This window comes from Condylostylus longicornis, unplaced genomic scaffold (assembly GCF_029603195.1).
Source record: "Condylostylus longicornis isolate FDR11 unplaced genomic scaffold, ASM2960319v2 ptg000014l, whole genome shotgun sequence".
NCBI classification, from domain to species: domain Eukaryota; kingdom Metazoa; phylum Arthropoda; class Insecta; order Diptera; family Dolichopodidae; genus Condylostylus; species Condylostylus longicornis.
The window spans coordinates 1,271,773-1,294,895 of record NW_026577983.1 but is presented as its reverse complement, the minus strand read 5'-3'; the positions used below and the strand labels follow the sequence as shown (position 1 = coordinate 1,294,895).

Here is a 23,123-nt window from a genome sequence, read left to right as displayed (position 1 = left end):
TCTTGGGCTTACCCACGTTTGAATGGTTATACGAAGAGTGTGCCATTCTGAGGCTAGTTTTAATAATGCGGTAATTTTCTGTTTTAAGATGAAATGTCTTTTATTTTAAATTATACGCGGTATTTAAAACAGTTTCATGAAATAAATGCCGAAATTCAGCTCAAAAAGGATTTTTTTTGCAGTTTTCTCATTGAACATTGCAATATTTCTTATCTAAGTTTACTGATCTAGACTTCAACATGAAAGTTGAATTAAAAATACTTTCCAATGCCATACAATAGTATGACTATTATTTTAAAAAATTTTATACCAGCAGCTATATAAATAAATAAAAAATTAACAAATGATTATTATGATTATTATAGCACGTGTGTTTACACTATATCTCTTAAACTTTTTAGACTTTTGATGATTTAATAACATAAATTTAAGAAACTCATATTTTCCTGCATTCCATTATCAACCCGGATTATTTTTCTCAAAAATATTAATAATATGACGCGTAAGTATGTAAGATTAAATTATCCTATAAATTATTTTCGAAGAAAAATGCATTATGGAAATTCTAAAAAAAAACTTCATGTTTACTTTTCCTTTCTTGTTAATTAAAAAACGTTGAACTGTACGTTTATATTTTTAACATTTTAAAAAATTCTGACATACGCGATGACAAATTCATGTGAAATTTGAAATTCTATTTTTAATTTAATTCAGTGTTTTGTTATACATACATATAAAATGTTAATTAAAAGGATTAAAACTTTTCAAAATGTTAAGATGTTTGTGTTTACTTTAAAAGAACGACAATAAAACTGAATGAAAAAAATAAAATTTGGAAAATTTCGTTTTATTTTAATCTTAAAAAAAAAGGATTTTATTATTTAACTGTTTTAATGCTTAAGGCTTTTGCAAAATAAATGAAAATTTTTCTTTTTTATCTTCTAGAAAACAGAATTTGTAGAAAAATGAAAATCATATTTTAAAGATCTGCCAGCGTCATATTGTTAAAATTTATTTCATAATTTTATAATTTTTAAAATACGATTAAATTATTTTCATGATTCTGTAGTTTTACATTTAAAGTCCTTACTTGTCATATAATTATTATGCCGGAGAACAAATAGATTTGAAATTTTAAAAATTTAAAAATGTCATAATCTGATTGTTCACATAAAATTTTGAGTTAATTTCAAAATTCTTACTGTCAGTATTCTTAAAAAAAAGGTACTTTGATATTCTCAAAATATTTATAAAACAATAATTCAAAAGTGTACAGTCGGCCAAACCGGTTGTTTGTAATGTAGCACATTTCATTTAAATAATATTGATTTAAGTCAAATAGTAACTTGAAAACTGAAAATAGTTAAAAAAAAAATTGTTCTAGAATCTTTAACATAAAATCAAATTCGGCTTCACACAATTGGGAGAAATATTGAACAAATAAACTTAAAAAATTTTATTGAATTTAATTAGCAAGATAAAAAGATGGATTGAGTCAAACAAAAACATAATTTTCCAAAAATATTTTTATAATGTACTAAATCACAAGAAATTATTCTGAAACTGTGTTTGTAAAACAAATCATATTGCTGTAAGAAACGGTCCTTAATAAGAAAAGGGAAATTCAATATTTTAGGAACTTTGCAAACCGTGCGGTGAGCATTTCCATGTGAGAAGAATATTTTTCATCTCTATTGCCCCGAACCATCGGGTAGCCATATTAATCGCCTTGTATTGAAAATTAAAAATTTAACAATTTCCTTTAAGGAAGGTTGAAAAATTAACAAATCTGAGAAGAAGGGAATCTAAATGAAAAAATAAATGAATTTATTTGAGAATAAGAGATTGGGATGCATAATGACCTTAGAATCATGAAATATAGAAATTAATTTTAGAGAAGACTAATGTTATTTTCAAAAATTGGATTGGAAGAAATAAATACCTTGCTAGAATAATTTATGAGAAAATTTCTAAATTAGCATGTACAGTGGATATTTAATTCTGCACCATCTGATTTTCTCTTATAATAAAATATTATAAGAAGTTTTTTTCCCAATTTACATAATCCAATCTTATCACTCCTTCTACATATTTCATTGAAATAGAAATTAACAATTTAATTATAATTTTAAATCTTAAAACCTTTTTTTGATTTAAATTGAAATTTTGAATTAATTATAATATTTTAAACGATTAACCACGAATTATTTTTTTTATTTTTTTGGTATAGACACAATTAATCGAAATAAAGCTAAAATATTTTAATTTTAAACGTTTTGTGCAAAAAATTCATTACTCATTGCCGTAATTAATTTGATAGATATTTTCTATTTATTTTTTGAAAGAAAATTTTATTTTCAGATACATATTTCATTAAATGTATAGATATAAATACACATATAATTTTTTATTTACTTAAAATACCTAATTCTTCACCAAAATCTATTCGATTGAATTATTCGAAGTATTCAATAAACTCTTATAAAATCTTATTGTGATTTTCATGAAAAATCCCTTAAGCGGAATTTTTTTTTGGTTTTTCCATTCTGTTCGCTACTTTATATTTAAATTTAAATGAAAATTTTCAGTTTATTAAAATTTTCTTTTATATAATAATATGTATATGTATAGCTAAAATAAGAGTAATGTTAAAGGGAAAAAATTCTCTTATCTATTATTTTAAAGAGTATATACTTTAAGAATTAGAATACTAGAATTTAAAAATTTGTACGTGTGTGTGTAATTGTGTGAATATATATTATGCAATAAATGTATATTTAAGTTTTTATTGTACATATAAGTACAATAAAAAAAGTAAAAAATAAAATAAATCAGAAATAAGAAGCTTTACAATAACTAGAATATTTGAAGAGGAATCCTTTCTATTTTCTTGCTAATCATAGGAAAAATTCTTAGAATATTTATTTTTAATATTTTAATGATTTCGATGGAAAATGTGTAGGTATTTTTTTAAATTTTAATTTAAATTATGAATTTAAATATTAATATTCATCTTAAGTAGATGTACATATAGAAAATAATTATGAAAACAATTTGTTATTTTTCAACTGGGTATACTTATGTTACGGCTTCAAAATTTCAAAAAACAAAAAAAAATTTTTTTAATAATATTCATTTCTCCCCGTTTTCGAATATTATTGTAGAATCGCATTTAATAAATGTAACATTTGAAAGAGCTAAAGAATTTTACATCATTTAAATTCAACTAGAATCAAATTGTTATATAAGTAGAAAACTTATTATTTAAAAAATTAATTTCTTTGGAAAATCTTTCAAATTTTTCAGTAAAAGACTTAAAGATAATTTCTTAGAAAGCCGTTTAAATAGGTATTAAATAATAGGTCTAAAATAAGTATTAAGTATAAAATGCCTTAAACCTTGATAAAATGTTGATAAGAATTATGTAAGTACGTCACAACTAATTTTGAAAATTTCAACAAAATTTTGCAATATTTAATTAAATTTAATTTGTGTTCAAAGTAGGTTTTAAGGTATCTTGGTTTTCTTTTTCATGTAGCATAAAAAAATATTCTCTAATGTAACACAATTAAAGTTAAATAAATAAATTTTATTCAACATATGGTGCTTTGACATAGGGTTTTCATAAAAAAATAATTAATTTTTTTTATATTTCGTTAAAAGAATACTCATGTGGTGAATTTGTTTCGTACAGTTTCCATCTATTTTGAATTAAAATAATAGTCTCATAAGCATAGAATAACTCTGTTCTAAACTAATTTACAATATTAAAATGGTAATTTTAAAAAATATATTTAAAATTATAAGTACTTAGGTTGTTGGAGAAATTTCGGAAAAAATCTAGTCTTTCGATTATTGTTAAAAAAGAATCATGTATAATATTGGTGACATTGTGTATTATTAGTGATTTATTTGGTAATAACACGAAATTAAACATAATTTGCTGATTTTATTTTTGAAAATTATTTTGAAAATAAAATAACAATTTAAAATAAATTTATAATTAATTCAATTCAGAAATAAGTATAATCGTAATCAAGTGAATTTTTATTCATTTTTCGGCTTTTGATAACACCAGATTGCACAAATGTATCGCATAGCCGCTATTGTGAAAAGATGTACACACAATGATCGTCCCAATCTAGATTTTTTTAAGAAAACATTAAAATATTATAAAAAATATTAAATTTATAAAAATGTTATAAAAGTTATAAAAAATGTTATATAAAAGTTATATAACTTTATTTCCATTGCAATTTCAAATGTATTTTGCCGCAAACTTTTTAACCAACATTCTTACATTCGTAAATTTTAAAGTAGTGTATACACATATCATATTGTATAATGTACTAAAATATTCTTAAAATAATTTATTTTAAAATGAAGAAAGAAACTTCAAGTATATACTAAAATGTATATATTCAAATACTTTTAAGTGCTTTCATGATTTTTTCACTATTCAGGTGCCTGTTGTTGAATACTATACATTATAACTGGTGTTCTATATTACTACATAAATCATATATTATATGTAACTACGTGTATAAATTTTTAATAATAATATTAATTTCAACTATACATATAAAGAAGCATTATATTTCTTTTATTTTTACCAAAAGAATTGAGCAATACTTATAAGCACTCATATCAAAACTTACGTATTGTTCAAGTGAACAAATTCTATAACTATCATTCAAATTATTGGCAATAAATTTCATTGGAATAAAATCTCACTAAAATTTTCAAAATTAAATTTATCATAAAGGTTTTATAACATTGTTTTCGAACTTGATTCAACTCAACTTATTATGGAAGTTGTTATAGTTTACAAATCAACGATAGAATCCGGCTTTGTTGGAATAGTTGTTGTAATAAATAAATCAAATTAAAATATCATTAAAGCATACTATTTTCTTACGTATTGTTTTAATTGGAAAAGTAATTCTGATTGTTATATATTTGATCTTGAGTATTATTTTGATAATTTAATAAAGTAATAAAAATTGTTAAAATCAAAGTAGGTTAATCTCCTACTGTTAAAATTCGAAGTTAAATTGAAGTGTGAAAAAATAAAATTTAAAAAGCAAATGTACATACATGTGTTATTGATATCTCCAAACCTATATAAGGTTCAAGTTCAAAATCTGTGTTCTTTCTTTAACATATCATGTGGGATTTTAAAGTCTTATATTCAATTGCAGGAGTCCAAGTATACTAATAAATTTAAATTGCATAAATAGTTGAACTTTATTAAACCAATGATTGTAAATATTTTGTATTTTAAACAAACATAATAAAATTACCTACATACATATATACAAAATATTTTTCAATAAAATTAATTTTTAAAATAAATTTTGAGTTTGTCAAAACAACAACAACAGAAGCAAAATATTATTTATTACTCCTCTTGATTTTCAAATATTTCATTTTTAATTTTTATTTTCAATTGAACGATATTTCAAGAATCTAATTGATTTATTTATCTCTGGCCATTGAAACAATTTTTTTTTTTATTTTTCAAAAATTGTAAAAATATAAAAAATGAAGATAAAGTTCAGAAATTGAGAAAAGGAAAACCAAAATAAATAATTTTTTTTTTTATTATTTTTGTTTAAAAAAATTCTTATCCTTTGTAAAAATATTTAGCAAATATGGAAAAGAAAATAAAAAATAGAAAAATACATACAAAGTAAGAGAAAATTCCTGATTACAAAAACTTTTTTGGAATTTTTAAAGTAGAAACGTAGAAAAAGAAAAAAAAAAGAATTTCATTTCTCAAGAACCTTTTCTTTTCCTTTAAGATAATAGAAGATTATTGGACCCTCATGGAATCTTTTAAAAATTTTTTGGTTTATGCACTTACTATGTTGAGAATCGAGACACATAGAGGAAAAAAGAGAGAAAACAGTATTGCCATTTTGGCAATTTTTGATGTTGGTAACTTTATTCAAATTTTGCAATTTGGTAATTTAAATTTTAATTATAATTCTAAAATTTCTTTACGTAACTACAAAACAAAAATAATTGTTTATAGGTCATGCATTCTTTTCATCAGCTTCATCGTTTTTTCTGTCCCCCTATTTATTCTCTTTCAAATCAAATCTCTCGTTTCCTTAATTTGAATAATTCATTTTCCCATAAGATAACTAATTTTCAGTACTTTTTTCAATCTGTTCGTTCGTTTCAATTAGTTTCAATCTGTTCGTTCGGCAGCCCGTCCGTCCGTGGACCCGCTCACAAAACTTCTACACTCTTGAAGAAAGAAACTTGTTTTCGTTACAACAATTGAAAATGCCAGATTTTTTTTAATTTTTTTCAAATTTTAAAAGGAAATTAGTAGTTCTTTTTTTCCGTTTGGTGGCAACCCTGGTGTAGAAGTGCAAAGATTTCTCTTGAAATTCTTTATTCTTTACAAGAATTTTTAGTTTTTTATCTTAAAAAAAATTTTTGATTATTTTTTCTTTTGTTTTTGATTAGTTAACTTTGAGTTGTAAACCAATGATGCAGGTCTTGTTCTTACTTTCTCTTTAAAATTTCCTTCGTTCAACCAACCGCAAATGACTTAAGCGATTTTATTATACTTATACCACTATATACACACTTGTATTTATGTGTCTATGTTTGTCTATACAATTTCTATTTAGTTACGTTAATATTGGTAAAACAAAAGTTAAATTCTTTTTTACACAAATGTTTAATTCCACTTTAATACCTTGCAATTATTTTCTTTGTTATGTTCTTCCATGTTGGCTTTTTTGTTCAACTTTTCAGGCATAAGGTTAAAATAAAAAATATTTTTTTTTGTATATATAATAGAATTAAAGAATAGGCAAAGATTCGTTTTGAAAATGAGAATCTATTGTTTTATAATTGGAAATAAAATTTTTTAAATTGAATAGAAAAATTCTCTAATTAAAAAGTTTTGTCAAATTAGGTCTATGTAATATAGTAGATCTACTTACTTTGTGTTTATGAAATTATTTCTGTAAGTAGCTAATTTAAGCGATTGAGAATTTTGTAAAATGTTGTTTTGTTTATTCTCGTTTTCTTTGATTTTGATATTTTCCTGTGATAGAAGAAATAGAAAAAAGAAACTTTAATATTGAACTTAACGTCCTATTAAATTTAAATGCTGCAATTAAAATCAAAATGTGAATGCTTGCTTATTAAGAACATTACAAAATTTAAATTTATTGTAGTTTTTCGATTATTTTAATCTCTTTTTGGAATTTTGGAAACTTTAAAATTGCAACCAATTAAACTTAAATTTTAAAATGAAAAATTTCTTTAAGAACGAGTACAATTAAAGAAAATTTATACTTTAACGGTATAGATTAAATTTTTCAACCGAAAACTAAAGTTTTAATCGCAGTATAACTAATTTTATCTGGATTCAAAAATAATAATTAAGCAATAAGCGTGGTATAGAAGTAAGAAAATTCATAGAGAGCCGTACCCCTGCTTTGATGAACATGTAGACTTTGATAACCTCGTAGATTGTAAATTTGTACGACTGGAGTAACAGTGCATTGCGACCACGAATAAGGATCTTCTACGCCCACATGGCTCGGCACTCAGCACAGAGTGACTCGGTTACGCGTGCCCAATTTATGGAGTTTCTCAGGACAGCCCCATATTGCCGCGGGGAATACCGAAAACGAGTTCAGCGCTCCAAATGTAGCCCTTTTATCCGACACAATAATTATCTTCGGTCTCCGATATCCCTGGCTAAACCGTACGCATAATTCAATGGCGTTTTCCTCGGCCGAAACACGCTTGGGAAAGTTTCCATAGGTACGCCTGTATTCTGCCGACAGTTTGAGATTTTTCCTTCTTTGAGTCTGGAGCCAGCTCACTTTTGATGTGGATATCCGTAGCTTGGTGATCCTCGATCTCTTGCCCTTCTGTTTTCAATAAAAGTAATTAATGATATTACATATATAATAATATCAAGGCCTTTTTATGTAAACTAAGTATGCATTCCTAATTATACCTTATAATTGCTATGGACAATTGAAGGAAAAGTGCTTTCTTCCGAATAATTAATATAGCGAACCTTCTTCCTTTCCTGATTTAGAATAGAAAAATAAGAAATTATTTTTGGAAAAGTTTTTAATTTTTAATGTCTCAGATTTTAAAAAATTCTCCCAAAATGAAGAATGCGTTGAATGCGAAACTTTAATGTTTCTTATACGCATTTTCTTTTTACGTTCTTTAAATTTTATAACTGTTTAATTTCCCAGTTGAGTAAAGTTTTGTCCCATTCAAAAGTGTTTAAATGAAAAAGCAAAGTTTAAAAAATTTTTTTCTCAACTGGTTTTTATAAAGAAAAATAATTAAAAGTGTAAATTTTTAATTATGTCAAGAGATGTCGGTGTTTAACATTCATATTTTGATCTCTTATCTTTAACTATCTTTTCATAATTAATTATCACCACTTTAATGATATCTGAGATCATAGAATGAGATTTTTTTTCCAATTTATATTATGGTTTCTTTTTATTAAAGGGGCGTAAAATTATGTGGTGCATATTAAGTTTTCCTTAATGTCTCGATTAAAGCAAAGACTTTGCAAGACGTTTTATGTTTATATTTTGCATTCCAAAGATATTTCTTTGAAGTTCGGTACACGGTCGGTTCATGGGGACAGAGAATATAATCATAAATTTTAAAATATTTTTTTGTGATAATAAAAATTTTTATTGCATTATGATTGAGTTTATCTTTATATGATAGAATGAAAATAAGTTATGTTAAGTACATTCAACTTAGACGACAAATTTGAGAAATTGTTAAGTTAATTAAAACTGAATAAGTTTTTGATTTTTTTAGAAAATTTATGGATATTTGCATTTTTATTCAATAGCATGTGTGTGCAAATTATTTTCTATTTACGGCTGATTCGATATTCATGAAACTTTGGCAAGCTTTTTAGAACAATTTAACGATGGCTTCTAAAGATATTTAAAAAACCTGTTCGCTCAAAAATTGCATAAAATATTTCAAGCCTTTTTAAGCCCTGTTAGCCTGTCAAAGTTTTCAAATGTGATCATATAAGGTTTTGTACGAAAATTCTCGGAGAGATCTGCCACTTTTGTTCCGTCAGATATTTGGATATCAGTTCTGTAAAACCTCAGAACACAAAGCAATAGTACAGATTTTGTCTATTTGATATTTGATAGATGTTATAGTAAGTTCAAGAAGAAATTTCAAAAGGGTCACTCATGACAATGAAAAAGGCCTTAAAGTCCTCGGAAATCTTAAAAATGAATAATACATTAGTATAAATGAATTAATACAATCATTATCACAAATTAATAAAAAAAATAACGTCACTTCCATATACATCAATTAATTAAATTATAATTACTTCCATATACATCAATTAGTTAAATTCATCGATTTTATTACCTTATTAATCTTTATCAATTATTATTTTATATTTTCAGATTAATTAAGATGCCACCTACCTGCCTATAGTGTAGAATTAACTAAAAGTTTTACTATAAATTTTTATATCGAAAAATAATTTATAGAAAAATAATCGTTTAAATTTCATTATGGACAAAAGATCAAGTTTCAGATTGGAAGATCAATTACTACAAGAATCACCAATTAATAAGAATTCATTGAAAAAAACAAGACCGGTTCCAAAACGTAAGCGTTTTCAAAATTTAATTAAAAGTTTTATTGGTCGTGGGAAACAACAGACAATTGATTCACCAACTGTTGATATCACAGATGCTACTGCCACTACAACTATAGCACTTGAACCACAAGCAAAAATTGAAAATGATGGAATTAATAAGACAATTGAACGGCAAAATATTTATGAGAATAATGGTTCAAATATACAATTATGTGATAATCAAAAATTAACCGAGAGTACATTATCTTTAGTGACCGTTCAGCAAAAACTCTGGAATGTTGTGCCACTTTTAAAAAGAGAAAATAATCGACAAAATTCTATTAATGGAAAATCAAATTCTGTTGTTAAATATACAAGTATGAGAAAATGTGAGACTGTTTTAGCTCTTACTAGGCAATTTTCCACTTATTCTTATATACCAGAAGATGTTGAAATTGAAAATTATAAAAGTCCCGGAACATTTTATAAAAGATCAATTAGTTTAAATGTGCCTGAATTAAAACATTTTCATAATATTGAACCAATTCAACCATTAAATAGGCTTAGAAGTTGTAAATCCATTACAAGTAATACAAATTGTTCAAGGTGTTCTAGTATTTTATCAGAATCTCAATCACAATCTTCAGTTAAAAATGAAACACAAGAAAATGATAGTAGTGAAAGAAGATTTTCTAATTTCGAATCAATAAATAAAATTAATTACATTCCTCGTACGGATTCAGAAGAAATTCATCAATTACGTAGAACAAGTATAAAAAGTAATCGGAATTCTAGTGAAAAAGATTATGTCGATGGTAAAACTGAAATAAATCCAGATCAACTTTTTATTTGTAAATTGTGTTTAACTGAAACTGATTCAAAAACAGATGCAACAAAAATTAATTATTGTGGTTGCAATTTTTGTACAGAGGTGAGTATTTTTTTTGTTTACCACTCGCGTTCAGACTGAAACTTAACAGTCAAAATTTCTTATATAATCTAGTGATTTTTTTGAAAATTGAATACACAAGAATTTAATTAATAATCTATTTTTATAATAATTTATTAATCTGGCTCCAGTATAAGAGGCCTATCCAAAAAAATTTAACAATTGTTCAACTTGTATTTCTAATTATTTCACTTGAAGTCATAATATATTTTTACATAATGGTAACACTCAATTAGAAATTGTTTTTTTTTTATGGAAAATATTTAAACATACATAATATTAAAATACACAAAGGAATTTTGAAAATACTTTAATACCTTGTATAAACTTTTCAAAGAGAAACTTTGTAAATTTAAGTAAATAAAGTAATAATTGATTATACATGCTCATACGTACAAACGTATATACTATAAATATATTTATTTGTTTTGGAAAATACTTTTTAACCCCATATTTCTCTATATACATTTTTAAGCACGCGATTTCTTTACGTGTGATTATAAAGAAAATTTATTTACTTTATTATCTTTACAAGTTCCTCATTTATAACATTATGTTAAAAGGAAAAAGGCAATTTTGATAAGGTATTGTTAATGTGCAAGTTAAATTAATTATACTTATATTAAATTTGTTAGTATTTGTATTTCAAAAATATATTTGGATAAGGAATTAGTTTAAAATGGGCACAATCGTTACCGACAAAAAATTAAATACATTATGCAATTTTGTGTGTTTCTCCTGTTTACTTGGTTTTGAAGTCTGAATGATATTTGATGCTAGTTAACAACAATGAAGCGAAACAATCTTTTATTTACCGACTTATTGTAAATTCTTAAGTTGATTTGAAAGACCAAATATTAAATGATTTACGTTTACGTAAGACATTAGTCACATATGATCGTAAAATCAAAATTTAATATTCCATTCCATATTAACTTACGATTCCAATTTCAACTTTAAATTCAACAAATTTACGCCATATTCAGTTCTGCTTTCTTATTCACAATATACTCGTACAAACATTAGATTTACATTTTGAATTTTTCAAATTCTATTCTTAACTATTAGTACATTGTAGATCCTTCAGGTTAAAAAACGTAAACTCTACAAATTAACAAAATATGAAAGAAAAAATTTTATTACTATTAAAATTTAAAAGGTCTATTATAAACGTAACAAATTTCCGGATTGACTGCAATATACTTTTCAATTCAATTTTATATTTCTAGAGTTAGAAGCAGAATAACAAACCGAAAATAATTAAATTGGATTCTCTAAAAATTTCTAAAATCCTTTTTTTTTTCTAAATAACATGCACCCTTGCACATACATATAAATTCTAATTTAACTCATTCTTCAATAATATTGAAGAAGATAAGTTACATGTACTATTTAAGAGAAGTTTTTGTAACATAAAACATTTTAAAACAATGGAAGGGTTGACAGGAAACAGACGGAAAAGGCGAAATAATAAAATTACAAAAGGCTCTTTATATAGAATTTTTATATAGAACTGTACATATGCGTATATAGATGAGCTCTTTCTATAAGTTTGTATAGGTATTTATGATCCTGGTGAATGTTCTTTTATAAAATATTTGAAGGAAAATCTTTTTCATTTTCATTAAATTTTTTTTCTGTTTTTTCTTATATTTGTTTTAATTGTCTGAAATTTCATTTTAAATGAGCAAACAAAGGATTATTTAGTTAAAATACTAAATACTTATAATATGTGTGTATGTACGCATATACACATATACTGTGCAATGTAATTAAATTTTATTATTTTAAAACTTAGATGGATGTAGACTTTATATATTTATATATCTGTACATATTTTATTTATATTTAAGTATTTCTTACAAATTACTTTGTATTATTTATAAATGTAGAAATTTAAATAAATTTCTCTGCTCTATACACAAAATAATGCTTCTATATTTGTCGAACGGATTAACTATATACTTTTGTAATTATAGAATAAGTGAAGAGCTATTAAATATATTTTTAATTGAATTCGCACTATATAGTTGTTCCCTTTAAATTTCAGGTTTGACAATAAGAGATATCAACTCTTACCTTTAAGAATGTAAAGAGAAATTTCTATTGACAATATGAAATTTAAAGTTTATAAGCGGTTTAACTAATTGTTATTGTAAAAATTAATTTATGTTGACAATAAAGTAAACCGAAAATATGAATTCAAATGTATTGCTCATGTAGAATAAAGAATTTTAAGGAAAAAAAACTTTGAGTCAAGAAGAATACTTAGAATATTTAAGTGAAATTGTATACGAATGCGATTTTATAGAAATAAGAATGATAATTGGGAAGGTCTATTTATAATGATATTTGTAGGTATAATTATACTAAAATAAAATCAGGGTGATATGTTTGTGAGTCGAAGTGAAATTTTGTGCAGTTTACTCATTATGGAATTGGTTGCTGTATGGAAGAAAGATAAAAATACATAAACGTATGATAAAAATAATTTCATATTAGAAATTTGTTAAATTTTGCATATTTATAGGTGATTTGTTTAGCTATTTTCACAAAAATTTTTGAGGAAATTTGAGGGGTGTGGTAGAAGCTGGACACTGCGGGCTGAATTTACATTTTTGTTCATGTATAATACATTGTTCATCAATCAATTTACTTGAATTTTCATAATTAAAATTTGGTTATTTAAAAAAATGAATCGGTTAAATTTTTTGTAAATATCAGGGCTCGGAAACAGAACTTACTCACCACGAGTCGATCCTATATATTTGATCAAATCTTAGGAACTAATTTACGGAAATACTTCAAATTTAATTTAAAAAATTTAATTTATAATTTTCATATAATTTATTATACAATTGCCTTTCATTACACATTTTCTTTCTGATTTATTATTGTTAGAATTTTGGAATCCCATTAGGTTTTGGCTTTATTGAACAAATCTGCCTTTGTAATCTAGATGCACATATTTTCAAATATGTGTTTGTATATAAATAAATTATTATTTCTCAAATATATTTTTTTCTTTTTCAAATTTAATTTTAACTTAAACTTTTTATATCCTGTACAGGTTTCATTTATGATTTAATGAATAAATATGTTTGCATAATATATATATTATATGTATAGCTAGAGAGAAAATATAGAAACTATAAATTTTCTATTTTGTATTCAATCTGGTTGAATCCTTTTTACATTATTATTGCTTTTATTTCATAAAACGATTTAATTTCGATTTGCAGGTTGTGTAAAAATATTTTCATATTTTTTTTTTTTTGTTCCCCGTATCACTCTTTCTCTATAAAATAAAATATTAAATATTGGCACGTGTCTATATCGCGTCTGAATACTATAGTATATGTTATTATTTTCTTGTGCTTTTTTTGTTATTGTTGTTCCATAAAGACGCATTAAATATTCAGAAACGGTTTTATTATATCCTGACAAAGAATAGTAAAAGGTACTCGCCACAAAATATTAAAAATAATAAGAAACCAAACAAAAATCTTTGCTTTCTTTTGTATATGTACGAGTATAAATAGAAATGAAAATATTTTATGGCTTTTATGAAAATAGGGCTTGTATTAATCCATAAATCTTTCATTTCATTTTTATTATGTTTTTTTTTGTTTTTCTATTAATTATTAAGTTTTGCATAAAAGCACAAAACAAAAAAAATAAAGGATACCAAATGAATAATAAAATGGTGTAGTTAAAAGGAACAAGACAAGAAATTCATTGTATACGTTGAATATGAGAGAAAAACAAAAATGTTTTTATTCGAAATTTTTCACCTCATATTTTTATGAAGTCACAATTAAACTCGTTTATAAAAGCGTTTTTTCTGTTTCTTTTTTGCTTTTCTTGCTCATTGTATTTTATGTCAGACATTAATTTTCTAAATTATTCCGGAAAAAGACCTGAGAAAAATTCATAATCGCTTTTAATACTTTTATTATAGTAATAACTTGAATATTATTAGCGTATATAGACTTTAAATTTCCATTTAAGAAATGATTGCAGAATTTTTGTATTTTTTATATTAAAGGACATGAAATTAAAATGAAAAAAAATTTTTAAATACGTACCTATAGTTTTAAAGGAAATTGTACAAATGCCAATTGTAAAATTTTTATTTATGTCATATTGTACGACTTTTTCCATTTACATATTTATTATAGTGAACTTGTAAACTTGGTCTTATCAGGATTGGTATTAAAAAGTTTTTGATAGGAAAATTTATAGAAATTTTGGTTTTTAATCATAAAATTAAATTTCTATTTTAGCATGTTTTCTTTATGTGCGAATACATTTTTTTTTTGAATATTTTTTTATTATTTATAGTTGGAATAATTTCGGTAGGTCCTGATATTTTTCGTTTATTAACACAAATTTTCTGTTATAAGGTTTGAAATTTGGAATTAAAAAATTTTCTTGTAATTTAAATATCAAGGCGGTTGAGTTGAAACGGTGAGGGCGGTTGTGCGGTGAGTATTATAAAATATGGAAACCTTGTCAGGAGCATAAAATTTACAATGGCTAAATTTCATGAAAATTTTATTGCTATTCGAATATTATACAAAATTACTTCAAGAATAGGTACCAGTTAGTCGTTTTCTATAAGTTTTCTTTATATAAATTTGGTGAACTATTTTGATTTACTCAAATTGCATACTATTTTTGACAAAGTCCTTTGAGTTTTACATTATTCTTAATAAGAAAATTAATAAAATACTTTTTTTCTATAATTTTCAATTTAATTTTTTATAAATTTAATTTTTGTTTTCAGTGCATGAAATATTATGTAGAATTTGAAATAAAAGAAGGTGCTTATGAAATATCATGCCCAGATGCACAATGTCCATTAGAAGGTGTACTTAATTTAACAGAAATTTCAGCTTTAGTGCCTGCCGATATAATGGAAAAACATCATAGATACAGATTCAATAGAGGTAAATAATAATAAATTATATGAAAAACTCATAATACCGTAAAAAAATTGCATTTATATTTAATCAACTGATCATTTACAATAACTTAAATAATAATTTGCATCTTTAAAGAAAGAATTTGGAAATTTAAATTTTAATTTCTTATATAAATTATTTTATATTTAATTAATTTTAAAATAATTCATAATATTAGAGTTAAGGATTTAATACCGTAAATTATGACATTATGACCTGGAAAATCACATAAATCTGATTTATAACAGAATAGTTCTCATATTTTGTAATTGCATCTATTTACTCTAAAACTAATAGAGATATTTTTAATTTAATAGAAGTTGAACTGGATAAATTTAGGACATGGTGTCCACGTGCTGGTTGTGAAACAGTCTGTTTAATAAGTCCACAATCAACTTCAACAACAACAAATTGTAAAACAATGATTCCAGGATCTTCAAGCTCAACGAAATGCAATAAATCAAATGAATCCATTATACCATATGCAGTTCAATGTCCAACATGTCAAGAAGAATTTTGTCCCGAATGTAGAAAACCGGTAAGTTTAAATAATATCAGCACAATACACACATATACATTATGTATATTTCTTTATAAATAAAAGATTATTTTTTTTTATGAAAATTTTTTTAAAAATGAAAATAGAAGAAAAATGTGTGTAAAAAAATACAGTTAAAAACAATTTTCTTTTTCCCGTTATGATTTTCATCTTTGTTTTTATGGCTTTATTGCTTTTTACTTGGATCTGAAATGAATTTTTTTGCTGTTAAAAAAAAAAACAAAATAAAGAACACCTTCAAGAGAACGAAAAACAAATTTTCATTTTATTAAAACTTGTGTCAAGATGAAGAAAATTGAAAAAGTTTAATTTAAAAAAAAAAAAGGAAAAAAGGAAATATTAAAAGTTTTATTGGAAAATGGAGATGAACGACGAATATCAAGTTACTTAGGGTATACTCTGTTTGTCAAGGTTTTTACTTTTTTTTTTCTCTGTGTATCTTTTTTATCGCACGTTATCAATGAAGTTATTAGTACCAATGATTTGTTTGAATATTAGTTTTGAATTTAAAATAAGAAAAATATTGTAACCGTAAAAAGTTAGAATATTTTTTTTTGTTTTTCCTTAAAATAATTTCAATTGAAATTCTATGCGAAACTCTATATATAAAATTGAAAATAGAGCGTTATTTCTCTAGGGAGATTGATGATATCAAATTTTCCAAATTGAATTGTATACAAAATGATACGCGAGAAAAGCAAAATTTATTATTTGTTGACCTTAAGCATTAGTTTTAAATTTCAATATTATTCTACTTGAGGAATATCCGTGGTTTCCTGTTGCCTTTGTTACTTTCACTTGAAAATTATGTCTTTTATTATACCAGGACGAACGTATGTTCAAAGGGTATACTAAAATTGCCATACCGTTTATAACGCTAAGAAATAATGGTCTGAGATATAGACTGTATGTTTTTGATCAGCGTCGAATTCTTAGTCGATTTAGCTTTGTTTCTCCGTCTGTCCGTCCGAACTGTAACTCAAAAACTAATTGATGTAAGTTCACCAAATTTTTACAAATGATTTATTATAGTAAATGCCAGAACCTTATGTAAATTGGATATGACTGGGGTACTGGTTCGGATAGCTGCCATAAAACTCCAAAATTCATTTGATTATATCTTAGAAACTATAAAAGCTATGGTATTGAAATTTCACTCAAACCAATATATTAGTAGGGCCAATGTGTTTGATAAAAGTAGTTGAAATTGCTTGGCTCTTTCTGGTACCAGCCATACATTGACTTTGTATCCTAGAAAATATTGAAAACACATAGAATGACAAATTCGTGTGTGTATCACAGAGATGACACGGTCAACTCTATTTTTTCTCATTTTCTTTATAATGTATAAATTTCTATAATTGAGAATCAAAGTTTTATGCAAATACTTGTTCGTTTTTGTATTTGAGGTCTCCTACAATTATTTACGCTGATAAAATCAGCTATACACGAAATTGAGAGTCGTTACGGTTGTACTTTAAAATTTAATAATTTTTTATTTTAGTGTATGCATGGTTAAATTTTGGCACATTCCATTCTCACACTCAATTGCAAATCATTAGAATCAATAGAATAGCTTCAGCCATATTTTTTATGCAAATGTCATTATAAATTACATATTTGCAAAAATTACATTTATTTTCATATTTACTTAGAAATTAATCCGAAAAAAATCATCTTAACTGTTGTATACTATAATTATGAAAAAACTCACCCATTTCTATACAAAACGCTAAACAAGTGCGGTAAACTTTCCTATTCTATTACATGGTTGTCATAGCAGCAATGATTTAATTTTGAAATAACTGTTGGATAACCTTCGAGAACTTTAAATCCAAGTTTTGTTTGATGGTGTTCATCCAACTTTATGTTTTCAAAGAATTTCAGAATTTTGTCGCAGTTATTGCAAAATTTTATCAGAATAGGATAAATGAACAATTATAGGTTCAGTAACGAAAAGGAAATAATAGGCAAAATGGCATTTTATTAAAATTGCAAATACAATGAACTTTACATGCAATTCTTGTTAAATAATTTTGTCATTATTTTTTAATGAATGCTTCAAAGGAATTATTTGTACAACATACAAAAATTGTGTGTGTGTCTCTTTGATAAAATACAAAATGCAAAATGGTTGACTGCTTAATATTCTTTTGTATGTAAAAAAAAATCGTAACATTGCTGTTAGATACAGAAGTTTTTTTTACACCAATGTGTATATGTGCATTCATTAGTATTTAAACGTCGAAAATTATTATGTTAGTATAGTAAATTTAGTCACAAATTGTTCAACAAATCCATTATTTTTTATGAACATTTCAATAATTTTCTATATAATATTTTCTATATACAAAATGCTTATACATAATAAACAGGTTAAACATAAATTCGCACATTATTCTCTTTATACGATGAATACATGAGAAATAGTTTTCTATACATACCAATGCTTGATGTATTTGCCGTCTATGTTGTAATTTCCGTAGTAAAAACTTGAAAAATTGTTATATTATGCTATCCTATAAAAAAATAGAAATTTTTTTGTAAAAGCAAAAAAAATATAAGAAGAAAACAGAACAAATTAAAATAAAATATATTTTCCAAAATAAATGCTTAAATATAAAGTAGGACCATTATATATATATATATATATATATATGTACAAAATGTATTTAGAACAGGTGTCTGAATGAAATAAAGGAAATTCGTCAATTAATCTTTCAATTTACTGAAACAATTTATAAATTGTTGATTTCACGCCATACTTGAATACCAAAAACAAAAAGAAGAAAAAAAGGGAAAAATAGCATTTACATAATAAAGACGGATAGCGTATTAAAAAGTGCTTCGTTAATTTATGCACATAATATAACCATTTTGTCTATTTTTCATTAGGACCCAGTTTATATTTATAAAATAAATTTTGCACTTTAGAAAAAATCAATATTTTACTGATCTCGTATTAATTTATTGGGTAGTATACATAGTAAAGTGGGAAGTTTCCCTTAAATGAATTAAACTATTAGAAATTTTTTAATAGAAAATTTTAAACGAGTTGGTATGTATTTTGGGTACTTTAATTGCATATATCTAGGAGAAGATTTAAAAACGCGATTAAGAACTGGCGTATTTTAAGAATAATTAGGCCGGTTTAATTATGTATTTAATATAGTAGTTTTAGCCTCTCAGTTTTTATAAACGTTAAAAAAAGTATTGTAGCTTTAAAGAAATGAGCCGCGGGAAAACTGGCAATTCCCTGTAATTTGTCAGGAATTATTTTGTTAAAAACCTGTCGCATGTATATAGAAATACAAAAATTGTGGAAAGGAAACAATTACTAAAAATAATTATTAATATTGACGGACATTTTGAGTAGCGCCAATTTTCAAATAAAACTTTTTCGCGGGTTTGACATGATAAATTTTAAAAAGAAAAGACATTAAGAGTTTTGGAGACTCCAATTGTTTAAAAAAAAATATGCCGAAAATAAATATGAATTTTGTTCTGGAAATTTTTAATTAAATTACGTTAATTTACTTGTGTCTATCAGAAGCTTGTTTCTGATAGATACAAAGACAGTGAATGGACAGAGAATTTTTATAACAAGTTTATATTCTCTATTATTTATAAAATTTGTTTTTATGTAATTAAAGTGATTAATATGATGCAAATTTCTAAGTCGTAACAAATATGAAATATTTCAACAAAAATAATTAACGCTTGTAACTAAGCAATTGAAGACCATTTTTTCTTATCGGAATAGAGTTATGTCTCATTACATTAAAATTATCAAGGGTAGATTAATTGATTATTTCATACCAATAACATTTAAAAAACGCTTACGTCTACACAAATTTATTAAATTTTAGGCATAGTTTAATGGTTCGAAAATCGGCATGTAATGATAATAACTCCATAAGTAAACTTCATAAAAACTCCCCGGAAAACTGCATAAGTAAAAGTGCTTCCGAATCGCAATAAATTCAATAATAAATATTTTTTGTCATAAATTTAAAGGAATTGAAACTGAAAACAGCAAATAATTTTTTTTACTTCATTTGAAATTATCCTTGCGACTTTGTCCCACAATAAATTTAATAGAGTTTTATAAAATTTATAGGAGAATATTACAATAATGGTATAACGTATGATTTCTTGAAAAGTGCGACAATATTAAAGTATGAAATATTGCTTCAGAATATTTTCGAATAAAATAAAAATATAAAATTTAATATCTTACTATAACAATAAAAAAAAAAAGAAAATAAAAATTATTTTTATTTTTAAATTAAATTTTTTGTTTTTCAGTGGCACCAAAATTTATCATGCGAAGAATATAGAAAACGTTTAGTTGAAGAAGGACTTTTAGAGGAAATAAGTGATTTTCCATATGAAAGTGATTCAATAAAGTTTTGTCCGATGTGTGGTGTTCCAATTGAAAAAGATTCAGGATGTGCTCAAATGATGTGTAAACGATGTAAACATGTTTTCTGTTGGTATTGTTTAGCAAGTTTAGATGTAAGTAATTTCTTACAATAGATTATAATCTAAATAATATTGAGTCATGTCTCCGGCAGTAAGGCTAAGGTGACTAAGTAGGTTGAATGACTAAATGATTGAATTTGTAATTAACTAATATAATTCGGTTCTACTCTAATGTAGATGAATTCTTTAATTTTTTCTAGTCAATTGCGATCTAAAACTAAATGGTGTTAGTTCGCCAAAAGCTTTTTTAAATGCCATACTTTTCGGACAAAAATAATAATAATAATACGCCTATAATAAGGCGAAAATTATACGAAATTTAGCATTAGCGGCACGAATGTTGTACGAGGTATATACGACATTTCGTTACATTTTTGCTTTAATATGCAGTACTTTTCGTCCGAATGCAGTAATTTAATGTAGTAATTTTTAACTTTAATATGCAGTCATTTTTGCTTTAAATGTGAAGTACGTTTTTTTGACCGATGTTGTGTCTTATGATCCAAAAAATACTGCAACTTTCATCATTTCAAAAAAGCTTATGATAGAAGAATTCTGAATATTGATTTTAATCAATCAAAATCTTCTTTTCATTAATACCGGCTCTAAATGAATCTATATGACTTTCTTACATAATTTGCATTAAATTAATCTTATTTCTTTTACATTAATATTATAATTAATTTGTTTATTTAAATTAATAGGATGATTTTCTATTACGACATTATGATACCGGACCATGTAAAAATAAATTGGGACATTCAAGAGCATCTGTTATATGGCATCGAGCACAAGTTATTGGTATTTTTGCTGGTTTCGGAATGTTATTAGTTATTGCTTCTCCGCTTTTACTATTAGCTGTCCCTTGTATATTATGCTGTAAATGTCAACCCTGTTGTAATGGTGAATCTAAAACCGAAGATGCTGATAATGATTTTGATGAAGTGCCATTAGGAAGATAGAAATACATTTTACTTATTTCATACAATTTCAAAATATAATTATTATATATACATAATATTATATTCTTTTAATAAAAATTAATATATTTCAATTGCACAATTTCAATAAAAAACAAAATAAAACAAAAAAATATTTAATATGTATCAGAAAAAAAATATATATATAAAATTTTTTTTTTAATTTAGAATCATTTTATTAACAATAATATTATATAAATAATTCTATATATAAATTATAATTCTGTTTATTTTTAACAAAGTATAGATTTTCCAAATCAAATTTATCATTATTTCATGGTATATGAAACATTAGAAAACAATTAATATCAAATAAAATCAATAAATAAATGCAACACTTTAGCTAGAATTTACCATATCTATACTCTTAATTATTATAATTATTATGAAAAGAAAAACCAATGTTATAAAGCTTAAGTAAATTTATAATCAAAAAAACAAAAGAACATATTTATAGAGTTTATAAATTTATAAAAATAATTATTATTAAATTTCTATCATAAACTATAATATAAATTATACATTATTTATACCCCATAATTATTACATGCAATAAATTTTCTGTGATACATTAATACATATGTATAGAAAAGTTAATAAATAATAATAATAATAAAAGAAAACAAGTTAGTAATTAATAAAATTAATAAATAAATTTATTCTTAATTATTAGAACAAGTGTCTTTTTATTGAAATTTTAATTAAACTGAACATTAACAATATTGAGATTGTGTATGACCTTACATTTTGCTGTAACATACTATTTTTCTATAGTTCTATGTGAAAGTTGAATATTTTAGTGACTTATATAGTGCTGGGTATTTTAAAGCAAATTTACGGAGTTTTTGCAAAAAGAAATCTCATATTTTTATAACAAAAATTTTGCTTTAAAAAATGAAACCGTTTAGTATATTTTTTGTACCAGTTTTGTTGGAAAAGAGTTGAAAATAAATTGCAGTAGCTTCCACGTTGTATGAAAATTGTGCAAGTTTATTTATGAATACAAAAATTTACGCTGACGGGAAATTGTTTAATGTGGCAATTAAGACAAAATATCAAAAATTTTTTAACAAATAGTTCAACCAATACCGTACATACATATACACACATTTGCATATCTATCAAATGGAATATCTGAATTTTCCGAACCGTGCTTAATGTTTTTATAATTATTTTGGAATAATCCGGTTGAAATATTTTCTTTTTCGTTAAATTTTTGAGTATTCTCAGATTATTGTAATTATTTTTTTAGATTTGTGTGTATATGACATTAGATTAGCTATAGGTTTTTAATATAATCTACAACACTTTTGATTTCATCAGATTTTATCAATCTATAAACATTTTCAGATGTTTTGATCAAATGGTTTATTTTGTTTCCTTAAACTTGCATCATCTTGGACATTTGGACTTTACAATTTGGGCGTATTGTAAATATAATATACTAATTTATTTAATACAATCCAATAAATGCTTATTGAAACTTAAATTGTGTTAAAATTCACATATAAAAGCATACGCATATTTACTTACAATTAATTACTTTTTCTTA

The 23,123-nt window shown here is 24.4% G+C and overlaps 1 protein-coding gene across 3 annotated transcripts in view; it reads left to right on the top strand.

Annotated features, from left to right (window-relative positions):
• LOC129605744 (E3 ubiquitin-protein ligase RNF19A-like) overlaps positions 1-21,991 on the top strand; it is a 91,659-nt gene extending 69,668 nt beyond the window's left edge. For all 3 annotated transcript variants that reach the window (XM_055515659.1, XM_055515662.1, XM_055515661.1), the window contains 5 exons: positions 9,453-10,562; positions 15,370-15,532; positions 15,865-16,085; positions 20,415-20,624; positions 21,296-21,991. In XM_055515659.1, the coding sequence (XP_055371634.1) occupies positions 9,564-10,562; positions 15,370-15,532; positions 15,865-16,085; positions 20,415-20,624; positions 21,296-21,553 (1,851 nt within the window). In that variant the 5' untranslated portion in view covers positions 9,453-9,563 and the 3' untranslated portion in view covers positions 21,554-21,991. The remainder of the gene's footprint in view (positions 1-9,452; positions 10,563-15,369; positions 15,533-15,864; positions 16,086-20,414; positions 20,625-21,295) is intronic.
• The last annotated feature ends 1,132 nt before the right edge of the window (positions 21,992-23,123 follow it).